This window comes from Ips typographus, linkage group LG3 (assembly GCF_016097725.1).
Source record: "Ips typographus isolate SLU linkage group LG3, UJ_Ityp_2.0, whole genome shotgun sequence".
Taxonomy (NCBI): domain Eukaryota; kingdom Metazoa; phylum Arthropoda; class Insecta; order Coleoptera; family Curculionidae; genus Ips; species Ips typographus.
The window spans coordinates 16053049-16065974 of NC_138424.1; the positions used below are offsets into that span (position 1 = coordinate 16053049).

At 37.2% G+C, this 12926-nt stretch overlaps 2 protein-coding genes across 2 annotated transcripts; one reads left to right on the forward strand and one right to left on the reverse strand.

Moving 5' to 3' along the window:
* The first annotated feature begins 1124 nt into the window (after window positions 1-1124).
* On the forward strand, window positions 1125-2570 carry LOC145726062 (uncharacterized). The gene has a single exon (XM_081975005.1). It carries the CDS (start codon window positions 1125-1127, stop codon window positions 2568-2570), a length of 1446 nt encoding a protein of 481 aa, XP_081831131.1.
* Window positions 2571-8898: 6328 nt separating this feature from the next.
* LOC145726065 (uncharacterized) lies at window positions 8899-9840 on the reverse strand. The gene has a single exon (XM_081975008.1). The coding sequence runs from the start codon at window positions 9838-9840 to the stop codon at window positions 8899-8901; it is 942 nt and encodes a 313-aa protein (XP_081831134.1).
* Between the last annotated feature and the right edge of the window lie 3086 nt (window positions 9841-12926).

Here is a 12926-nt window from a genome sequence, read left to right on the forward strand (position 1 = left end):
ACTTTGTTCCAAAGAAGGGGTGATAAGACCCCTTCTTGTGGACATCCCTTCATGACCAGTCCTCTCACTGTGATGTCTTCTACATTGATACTTATTGCTCTACTGGAGAGCATCTTAAGTGTCCATTCTCCTACTACCAGGGGTACATTCCTGGAGTTAAGTTGCTGGGTAATTGTCGGAAAGGTTGTTTTATCAAACGCTCCCTCGATATCTATAAATATACCCAGGGTGGATTCTTTATTGTCCAATGGATTTTCGATTCTGCCAACCATTTGGCGAAGGGCCGAATCAGTGGACCTACCCTGAGTATATGCATGCTGATTTGGGTGAAGTAGGTTGTAAACCAGCACCTCATCTCTTATATACCGCTCACAAAGCCTCCCCATTGTTTTTAAGAAGAACGATGTGAGACTAATTGGTCGAAATGCTTTTGGTAAGATGTAATCCATCCTACCTGGTTTGGGTATAAATACCACTCGTACTTCTCTCCACTTACTGGGAATATACTTCAGAGTTAAAGAGGCTCATAATTCTCCAACCAGGTGCGGCATAAGAATGGTCATTCCCCATTGAAGTAGGGCTGGTCTTATACCGTCAGGTTCTGGTGACTTGAAGGGGGAAAAGCCGGATATGGCCCACGTTATTTTGTCCTTATTAATTACTGCACTAGCACATTGCCAGTCGTATTGCGGCGTCTCACCTGTTGACCTGCTGAGGCTGCCGGCCGAATGATTACCGGTAGAAGTAATCCCCTCTTGTCAGCCAACAGCTTCGGGTGGAGGAGCTCACGAGAGTAAGGGCACCCTATTATCCTAGGGAAGAGAAATATTCTCTAAAGGCGGATGAGTCAGTAAATGACCAACGGCATAGAGATGCAGAAGGCAACGGGAAACCACTGCATTAAAGATCCCAATGGATATCCCTAGTAAAATCAAAATGGCTGATTTCAAAACAAAATATTCCGGAGTTTCAAGTCCCCAATCGGATCTCCGGGGGGGACGGTTCTGAAAGAAGCGAGAAAGAAGAAAGTAATGAAAATCGGTACGTGGAACGTTAGATCCTTGTATGAAGGAGGAAAAATTCACCATGTGCTCCAAGAAATGCAACGACTTGAAGTTAACATAATGGGAATGAGCGAAACCAGATGGCCGGACCAAGGTGAAATGCTATTCGAACAATCAAAAATATACTATTCAGGTAACAACGAACAACAACATAGAAATGGAGTAGCAATAGTCGTACACAGAAACCTCAAACATTTAGTAACCAACTTCACACCCATATCAGATAGAGTAATTATGATAGGAATAAAAACAGCGCAAAGAACACTCAACATAATTCAAGTATATGCTCCCACGGCTGATAAAGACGAAGAAGAAATTGATCAATTTTATGATGACGTCCAACAAGCTCTAGAGATTACGAAAAACAGAGATATTACAATCATTATGGGAGACTTTAATGCAAAGATAGGGAAAGGCAAAGTGGATGATATCATTGGGGATTTTGGACTGGGAATAAGGAACGAAAGAGGAGACAGATTGACAGAGTTCTGCCAAGAACATGATATGGCAATCACAAACACCTTCTACAAGCTGCACGAAAGACGATTATATACATGGAAATCGCCAGCTGATAAAGACAACAAGATTAGAAGGAATCAGATAGACTATGTTTTGATAAAGAAGAGATATCAGAATACCATTAAATCGGCTAAAACCTACCCGGGTACGGACATCGGGTCAGACCACAATCCAGTGATAGTTAAAATGGAAATCCGCCTCAAGAAACAAGCAGCCATAGATAACAAAAAGCAGCTCCCAGTTTCACATCTGAAAAACCCAATGGTAAAACAACAACTTACAGAAAAAATAAATGAAGAACTAAGCAAAATTGACTTAACCCCGAGCTCCGACGTAAACATAAAATGGGAAACTCTTAAAACTACAATTATGACCCCAACAACAGACCTATTAGCAACAATCAAGGTTACAAACAAGAAAAAATCATGCATGACGGATGACATATTACAGTTAATGGAAATCAGAAGGTCGTACAAGAATAGAGACGATAGCGCATATAAGACCATACAGAAAGAAATTAGAAAGAAAATACGACACGCCAAAGAAAAATGGTACGAAGGAAAATGCGTAGAAATAGAAGAACTCCAAGCAATACATGATGACTTCAATCTCCATAAAAAGATTAAAGAACTAGCGGGCATCAAAAGAGCAAACAAAAGCAGTATTCTACTAGACAAAAACGGTAAGATAATTCCGGACACCAAAGGAAAACTAGAAAGATGGAAAGAATACATCGAAGAATTGTTTGAAGACGAGAGACAACAGGAAACAACAGATGGAGACACAGATAAGGAACAGGGCCCAAATATAACAAAAGAAGAAGTTATATATGCAGTTAGAACAACAAAAAACAATAAAGCTCCAGGACCTGATGAAACACCAACAGAAATTATCAAATTAATTGCAGAAGACCAAATTGGAGTACTGGTAGATCTGTACAACAGTGTATATAACACCGGAATCATCCCTGGAGAATGGCTCAAATGAACATTTATTACACTGCTAAAAAAATTGAACGCTAAGGAATGCAAGGATCACCGGACGATCAGCCTAATGAGCCATACCCTTAAGATATTCCTTAAAATTATACATCGAAGAATTTTTAGAAGGATTGAACAAGATCTTAGCGAAACACAATTTGGTTTCAGAAACGCAATGGGTACTAGAGAGGCGTTGTTTGCTTTTAATGTGTTGTCTCAAAGACTCATGGACGTCAATCAACCAACATATGTAGCCTTCCTCGATTATAACAAAGCTTTCGACAAAGTCCGCCATAATCACCTCATAAAACTCATGAGAGATAAAAACATTGACAGGAATGATATCAGGATAATAACATATCTCTATTTTAACCAGACTGCCAAAGTTTCGGTGCAAAATGAACTTTCAGAAGAGATAAAAATAAAACGTGGAGTAAGACAAGGATGCGTGCTCTCACCATTACTCTTCAATCTGTATTCAGAAGACATAGTACAAGAAGCACTGGAAAATCAAAAAACAACGGGAGTGAAAGTTAATGGGAAGGTTATAAACAACATCAGATACGCGGATGACACAGTACTAATAGCAGAAACCCTGGAAGAACTGCAAAGGCTGATAGATCTAGTAGTACAGATCAGCGAAGAAAGGGGGCTCACACTTAACACCAAAAAGACTAAATTCATGACAATCACAAAACACCAGCAACAGCGAGAAACATTATGGATCAAAGGGGAGCCAGTGGAGAAAGTCCGCAAATACGAGTACTTGGGAACGATTGTAAATGACAATAATGATTATTCACAGGAAATAAGATCAAGAATCGGAAAGGCTAGATCAGTGTTTAATAAAATGAGGAATGCATTAACCAGAACAGATCTTAGTCTACATCTTAAAATCAGAATGCTTAAATGCTACTTCCAGTACTATTATATGGAATGGAAGCCTGGACGCTTAAGAAGTGCGACACTGACCGGCTGGAAGCGTTCGAGATGTGGGCATATCGAAGAATCCTCAGAATAAGCTGGGTGAGCAGAACAACGAACAAGGAGGTGTTGAGAAAAATGGGAAAGGAGAAGGAAATAATCAACGCAATCAAAATCAGAAAATTGCAATATCTGGGCCACGTGATGAAAGGGGAGAGGTACACACTGTTGCAAACTATTATACAAGCAAAAATACAGGGTAAAAGAAGTATAGGAAGAAGACGCATCTCCTGGTTGAACAACCTAAGGCAGTGGTACAACAGTAGCTCTGTTGATTTGTTCAGATCCGCAGCTTCAAAGATAAAAATCGCCATGATGATAGCCAACCTTCTTAAAGGAGACGGCACGTAAAGAAGAAGAAGTCGTATTGTGAAGGTGTTGTTGGTACTTCCGTCCAGTTCGTCGTTCCAGGAAAGACAGAACTTAGGAAGTGAGTTTCCATAAGAATCTCATAATAAGCGCTGTCTTGGAGGTTGGCGGCCTTGTCTCCAGTTTCCCTCGTCAGGATGCCGATACTTTCTGTAGCCTAGATACTTGTAGATAGGAAGTCTTCGACTGCCTCACAATCATACGATAACTCTTTAACTATTAAACTAAACTAACTTAAGACTAAAAGTCGAATATCTCAGAAACAGTCAGAGTTACACGGTTACAACTGGCAGAGCATTGGTTTCAAATTTAACTGTTTTTTTTTTCGTACACCCTGTATGTGTTCAATCGTGTTGCGGTTAGCAAGAAGTGAAATAGCAGTTTAAAGCGAACATGTTCAGCTTTTCACAGTCTCTAAAGTTCTAAAAATGGCGGAATTACGAAATTTCAATTCTCGGAAACGATTAGAGTTTTGCAAGAGATCAAAAATGTGCAGAATGACACAGATTATTTTTCTTGTATAAATAACTTTTTGATATATTTAGAAATGCATTTGTTCAAAGAAACCCCCAGTATATTATGCGATAATATTAAAAACGTATTTGTAATCTGAATGTTTATATTTTTTCTTTTGCAGTCAAATAGCCACGTGACCAGACAATAAATGGACTGAAAAAACAACGAAAGGTTTCATCGCTCAAACAGTCCAGTAATCTGTAGTGATATAGGCAATTCGTGACTTATTATTATTTATTTTCAACGTAAGTTTAGGGCCTACTTTTTCAATGTCCCTGTTAAGTTACTAAAAAGGTATTGATTTGATTTGATAAATTTTGTGGTACCTTTGTGAAACACTTATAAGGACATTTTATGCCTTAATGAGGACTTTTTTTTTCGCGTTTTCTAACCGGGGTAAAGAAATTGTATAAATTTATTTAGGTCACAATTGTAAGTACATGTACATATTGTTGCGAAGCGAACTTTTGATTATTAGTTAGGATTTCTTTAGCTATTTGTTGTTACCCCTGTATGTTACGTTGCTTTGTTTACGTTCTACATTCTTTTGTCTGTGTTCTAGAAAATCCTGGCTCCGTTGCTTATATAGAGAGAGATTTATGTTATAGCTTAATGAGTGTGAGAGAGATAGTCAATTTCATGAATATTTGGGAACTTTCTAGAAACCATGGAAGCCTATATAAGCAGCTGAACCAGGCCTGGTTAGTTAGTTGTTGAATTGATGGTTGTAGTGAAGTTGAAGTTGTCAGATAGCGAGGTTAAGTGTCAGTGTCAGTTTATTGTTTGTAAACAATATACGGTGTTGTACAAAAAGTGTGTCATTAAGGAGTACGACGGTACAATATTTTGTGAGCATAATTTGTATATTTGAATTTTTATATATATATACAGTGTGACCCATTTAGAATGGAAACACCCCTATAAAATTTTAGGTTATTAACCGATTTCAATGATTTTTTTTTTTAAATAATTAGGAATGAAATGTCTATTACGGGAGAAAATTTTAAATATTTATTTCAGTTTTCAGGTCATATTACGATACTTTTTCTTGATAGAAAACGGAGAATTTTTATTAGCGATTTTTTTATTGAAAAAATTACTACGCCACTGGATCTATAGTGCTTTCAAATAGCTGTGACTAAAATTTCATGAAAATCCATTCATTAATAACAAAGTTATGACAAGTTAAAATTCAAAAATCCTCTAAGCTAACGGTCACAAAAGAACACCGTGCATCAACTGTTGCCATAGGAATGGTGTTACTATTTACTTGTTTATTATTAATTATTAATTGATTAGTTTTTAAAAAAAAAAACAAAAAAAAAAATCAAAAAAAAAAAAATCAAAAAAAAAAAATCAAAAAAAAAATCAAAAAAAAAAAACAAAAAAAAATAAAAATTTTGGTCACAGCTATTTGAAAGCACTATAGATCCAGTGGCGTAGTAGTTTTTTCAATAAAAAAATCGCTAATAAAAATTCTCCATTTTCTATCAAGAAAAAGTATCGTAATATGACCTGAAAACTGAAATAAATATTTAAAATTTTCTCCCGTAATAGACATTTCATTCCCAATTATTTCAAAAAAAAAATCATTGAAATCGGTTAATAACCTAAAATTTTATAGGGGTGTTTCCAATCTAAATGGGTCACACTGTATATAAACAATCTTTATTTTCCAACAGGACAAAACGGCTATCGACCATTACGGTCTTTCTGCCTATGTATACATGTTTTTTAATATGTACAGGTAATCTTATTTCTAATTAATATATACAAATTATCAATTGAGAAAAAAAAAATGAAAAGTTCTAATTAAAATGTTCTAACAGGGTGAGAGCGGGGAAAAGGCAACGGGATTGTCTAGTCTGTCTTGTTATGCAAAGTGGATTTACAATTGTCCAGTTGTTTGGGTTATTTTTCCACTTGGTTTGTAGTTGTATGAGTCTGTCAGTTATTTTAGTCTTGTCCGTAGCGTTTGCTCTAAGTAAGTGTCCGTAGTCCAGGACCGGTCTACAGATGGATTTGTATATTTGAGTTGCCGTTTTTGTACTGATGCCTTTGTTTTTGTATGTTAGTGACCTAAAGTGTTTTGTTCTTTTAATGATTTCAGTCCGGACATTTTTAAGGTGTTTTGTGAATTTTAGTTTTTGGTCCAGTGTTATCCCTAAGTATTTTACGTCTTGTTTGGGATCAGTTGTTTGTCCGTCTGCGGTTATGTTTGGTGAGTCGTTTTTTATTTGATGGTTTAGTAATAAAAGCTGGTTTTTAGTTGCGTTAGGCGTTAGTCTCCATCTGTAGAACCATGTCATGGTGTCGTCAGTAAGTGATTGTAGTTTTGAAACTGCTTTTGTTGTAGTTTTGTCGTGAAGAATAAGTGCAGTGTCGTCTGCGTATTGTAATATGTATGCTGTTTCGTCAATATGATTTTTGTCTTGCTTGTTATGGTTGTATATGTCATGGCAGTACAGATTATAAAGTAAAGGCGAAAGACGTGAACCTTGTGGTAGTCCCTGCTCAGGGGATTGAATTTTTATTATAACAGGTAAGTTGAGTCTCTGAATTCTTTCCATTGCCACGTCACTATTGTAAATCATGCCTTAACTTTCTATTTAGTAAACTCAACATTGTGTTATTTCCTTAACTTTGTGATTTTTCTAACGGCTTATCTAGCTTCGTCCACTTAATATTTAGTAATTTTTATACAATGATGTACACAATTCAGTCACTAAAATATACTTTTCTACTCGCATTTTTCGTAAATATTTTGAGGTATTTTCTCTAAATGTATATTGTGAATAGCAGAATTATATCAAACCTATTTTATTATTAAATTTTTTTTGTCATTCTTGTTTTAATTTTGCGTAGATCGATTTTTTTTACGAAAAATAAAGGAAAGTTACTTATACAGGGTTTCGGGAGGAAAGGGAAATATTTTAGGAATGCGTTCAGGAGGTTAAAATAAGATAAATGAACCCATATTGTTTAATCCGATTCTAAACCGTTGCTGAAATAATCGGTCCTTAGGTTTTTTGTGACTGTTTTTCATTTTAAAATCAATACAAACAAATAATTGTGGTCTAAACAACAAAACTAAACTAATTTGGAATATTTTCGAAAATACCTCCACCAACTTCAATACAAGCTGCAGCACGCTTGCTAATCTGTCGAGTGGTACACTGAATTTCTTGGGGATTGTTTCTAATAATATTTGCGGAATTGAAAATTCGATTTCGGAGTCCTTCCACGGTCTCTACTCTTGTTTCGTATACTAGTGATTTCATCCACCCCCAAAGGCAATAATCCAGTGGATTTAAGCCTGGTGATCTCGGTGGCCAAGCATGAGGTTCTCCTCGGCCAATCCAACGATCACGAAAACGATTATCCAAGAAATTACGCATCCTGCGACGAAAATGAGGCGGGGCTCCATCATGTTGAAAGTAGGTACATTCGGTGTCGAACAATTAGCGGAACATCATCCAACATGTTCGTTAAATGGTCTTCCAAAAACCGTAAATCTCCATATCCAGTAAGACGTCCATCCAATACAAAAGGACCAAACAATTGGTCGTTGAGCATTCCACACCACACGTTAATACTGAATCGATGTTGAAAGTTTTGTTCAAACGTGGCATGAGGATTTTCATCGAACCACCGATGTTCATTGTGATAGTTGTTAATTCCATCGTGGGTAAACTGAGCTTCATCGGTAAATAAAATGTATCTGTGGAGGTCTCGATTTTGTTGGATCCATTCACAAAATTGAACCATTAAGTCATAATCACCTTCTTGAAGACTTTAAACTGGTTGATCGTGGAAAGGCTTTAAACCTTTTTTTCTAAGCGTCTTCCAAACGGCCACATGTGATGGTATTTGAAGTTCAACACCAATCCGCCTCGCACTAACTCCAGGATTCTCTTCAGGTATATCCAGAACATTTTCTTCAATTTCAGCATCTAAACCCTCCTCTCGTCCAGAATCAATCCTTACGCTTGGAAACATTCCAGTTTCCTGGACCCTTGCAAACAATTTTTGAAAAACTTTGATTAGGAATTCTTTGATTTGGAAAACGACGTCGATATTAATCAACAGCTCGCATTGCGCTGCCATTGCAGAAACTATACACGAATATCATGTCCGCATACTCTCTATGAGTGAATGTGTGAGGCATCACTTTTGAAACCTTTTTTGTCCAAACTGAACAACAACCATGCTTGTCAAAACTACCAGTCAATTAAATTAGGTAAGGACAAACCAAAGATTAGATATTTAATATGAAGGGACAGCCGGCTCCTTTGATGTTGGGGTGATGTTTTTGGCTGACCTCGGTTTGCTTTGGGTAGGGAACATGTTGCCGGTTGTCTCTTATCTTATTTCATTTTGAAATAAAATTTGTAATATTGTTAGATGGGCTCCCTTCGGAGAAGACACTTAGGCCGCTAACCGGGCCCATTATGACCCATCACAAGCTAGTACCCCTCCAATTCGGTGGCCCTAACAAAGCCGCAGAGCCTCCTTGGCCGGGTAACTTGAATATCTAAGGGGTTGATCACACTCTTACCCCAAAGCACTTTTCTGATCGTAGCAAGCTCTGTGAGAACGTGTATCGGAGTTTCCTCGTCTTCCAGACACAAGCGACATTCCGGATCCTGTGACAGACCCATAATGTGCATGTTTCTTCTCATCTGACAGTGACCCGTGAGAAGTCCTGTCACACATTTGAGGTCCTTTCTGGATAATTCCATCAGGGACTTCGACTTGTTTCTTGGAAAGAAACCCATGAGACATCGCGACTGCCGCATGCCTCCGGCCTCATCCCCAGCAATATCGGATCTTTGCCAGAAGATACGGTCCACAATGGCGGATCCGACCGCGCCGGCTAGTCCTACAATAGGTTCGGGCCCTGCGGGTCTCTCTTTAGAGCCACGAAGGGCCAACCTGTTCGCCTTCTCGTTTCCCCGAACACCGGAGTGCCCTGAAATCCAAGTTAGACGTACCTTGGCCATCCGCGTGAGTGACAAGAGTGTTTTCTTACACTCCAGCACCAGCGCAGACGTCGTTGAATCAGCTTTTAAGGCAGCCATTGCTGCCTTGCTGTCCGTACAAATAAATATATTCTTCCGGCGTAGCGGTGAGTTTAAAATGAACTCTCCGCATCGGATGATCGCGAAGATCTCGGCTTGGAAGATGGTACAGTGGCAGCCTAGAGGGAAGCTAAGCCTCGTCCCCGAAGTCGCAACATACACACCTGCTCCTGCCCCCGTCACGGTTTTGGATCCATCTGTAAACCAGACGTCTCCATGCGACGGGATGATAGAATTTTGAGAGAATTCCCAGTCCTCCTTCTCGGGTACTACAAACTTTAGAGGTCCGCTTGACAGAAGCGTCGGAGGCACCCGATCCTGCTTCATCAACAGTTCCGGGCACCACGTTACATGTATTATGCAATTTAAACTTTTACCACTGTCCAAATTTCATTTAACAAATTTTCACAACTTAAATTACCTTTTTTATGGTCACGTGACTGTTTTTGACCAGTGACACTTTGCCTTTACAATGTTTCCAGCTTAAAAATTGCATTTTTATTCACGTGACGTATACAAAGTGTCCAGGATAAGGAGGGCCACTATGGGGATCTTAGAAACGGTTAAATATACAAATTTGGTTAAATGGGAGAAAAGTTGCATAATCGGGGCCTTAATATGTAAAATGTTTTTCCGTTTTTGAGATATTTTGTAAAAAGTGAATTTTTCGATTTAACATTTAATTTTGTTTGACGTTAATATTGGACCAAAACTTGTCCACAGAAACTTTTAAAACTCGTTAAAGTGGCACTATTAGTTATTTGTATACCTAGGCCGTGAAATGGTATTTTTTCGGTGGAAAGAAAGTTTGGCGTCCGAGGCCGTCTTACGGCCGAGGACAACAATCTTGAGGACGAAAAAATTGATGTGACGTTGATGTGACGTTCAATAATAGACTGACTCTTGTCAGAAATATTTTCCATTTTTTTATTTACCCAAAAATGAAATTGGGAGACGAAGATTGCTGTACTGATATGGATGGGTGTACTGCTGTAATTGGTGCACACAGTGGTCACATAGAGAAATCGTAACCAGCAAGCAATAATAAGCGTAGACGGTGACATAGTGATTGTTAATTTACTTTTTCCCTGTATTTTTTTTTCGGACGTAGGGCCGTAAAAGTGCATTTTACGGCCGCTAAACTGTACGTGAAGTGAGTACTTCACGTCCGTTTGAACAAAAAAGTTATTTTTTGTAACATTTCGTCTTTACGGTACCATCATCAACCTCATTTTTTTTAAATGCGGTCATTGTTTTATAATATCAGATTCTGAAAGGCCTTTTTATTCCGAATTCAATGATGTGTGACACTTTATAGTTTAAATGCGTTTTACTCCGTTTTTTGATTTTAATAAAGAAACGTCCTATATTACTACGGATTGAAAATTATTTTTTATTTTATTTTTAATTAAAAATTGCCTTTGCCAATAAATTTTTCAGGTTATTCGGAATAAAAAGGGCTTTCAAAATCTAACATAAAAACATCAGGACCGTATTTAATAAAATAAAGTTGAGGATGGTTCCGCAAAGAGGAAACGTCGGAATGGAAAACTGATAATGCCACTTAAAAGAGCTTTAAAAGATGCTGCGGAGAAGTGTCATAGGTTTTGGTCTAGGTCCAATATTAACGTTACAAAAAATAAATCGTAAAATTACAAAATTCAGTTTTTGCAAAATATCTCAAAAACCGAAAAAAAGCCGATGTTTTCTACATGTCATTTTATTAAGGACTATTTGCTCCAACGTATTTCTAAGCTGACTTAGTTAAGTCTTGTTTTGACTGTGACAATTTGCAATTTGAACTGTCACATGCAAATGGCAACTTAAATGAGCTTAAAAATTCATAAGACCATGATTACGCAACTTTTCTCCCATTTAACCAAATCTGTAATTCTAACCGTTTTCCAGATCCCCATAGTGGCGCTGCTTATCCTGGACACACTATACAGAGTGCCCGGATTGAGTGTTTTTTGACAGGAAAACCCCATTTCTTGGCTAAAAAAACTAGTATGCATGTCTAGAGCTCAATTTTTGAAAAAAGATTAAAGGCAAAAACCGTATTTCGATATCTTGGCAGTTTGCGGAGCTAGAGGGCGTTTTTCGAATTTCGTCTTTTTTGAAAACTTTTTTGTTTATTAAAATATCGAAGTGCAACCAACACATTCTTAAATCACTTTTTATATGTGATTCCAGTGGCGTGCTTATTTTTTTGCTACTGCCTTCCGTTTTCTCAATAATTGACATAACTTACGTATTTTAAATGGAACTCATAATTGAATATAACTTTTAAAAAATGTCTCTTTTTAAACATTTACTACATTATAAGTATGTCTATAGTTATTCCTACAAATAACTGAAATATGAACTTGCAATGAGTAACAGATATAGACCGAATAACAAATTAGTTTTTCAGTATTTTCACACACATTTAAATAACTAACGACTAAAGAACTAATTTATAAATTAACGGTAAAAAATTATTAAAAATAAAATAAAGAAAAAAAAACATTCAAGTGTTGTCATAGAAACAAGAAATAAATAAGCGTCACTTTTGACAGCTGATTTCAAAACTTGAGTCAAAGCCAAACGCCTTGGACAGCAGGATGTCCGCTATTGTTCTTTTCGTGGATTTTTCTCGTGCTTTTGATGTGATAAATCATCGTATTTTGCTTGCCAAATTGTGTAGATACGGCTTTCGAGGTACAATTGGGTTCAATTTGATTCAGTCTTACCTCCAAGATAGGAAACAACACGTTTCAGTGAATGCCCAGAAAAGCAAATATTCCATTTTAACTAAAAGTGTGCCACAGGGATCAGTAATTGATAATTTAGTAAATTAATAATTTAGTTTTATTAATGGGGTCGCTGGGAATGTTTTTGTTACGGCATATGCTGACGACACAAATATCCTTATTTTAGATGCGAGCTCTAAAGGCGCTATTGCAAAAACCGAATTGGTTTATAATAAGATTTTGTTGTGGTCCGATAAGAATCAATTAAAACTCAATATAAGCAAAGCCCCACTTTCTTTATTTCTCCAATAACAGAGCCTTGTCGGAGAAAGCGACTATGTTTGAGGATTCTGATCGTGCTATAACTTCTTCTAGGACATCGAAGATGCTGGGATTAACTTTTGACTCCTGTTTACTCTGGTACGATCATAATGGGGCTGTTTGTAATAAATTACGCAAAAATTGTTACGCACTAAAATTTCCGTCTTGATGTGCTTCTGACTCTATATTACGCCAACTTTTATTGTCATCTGTGTCACAATCATGACACTAGATATAAGGGTCGGCTGGTACCTGGATTGCACCGCACCGCACTTTATCAATAGAATATGGTTTTTAATGTCTGCAGGTTTTATAATAACCTCGAAAGTACCATTAAAAGTTCTCCATTTCAAAAGTTCA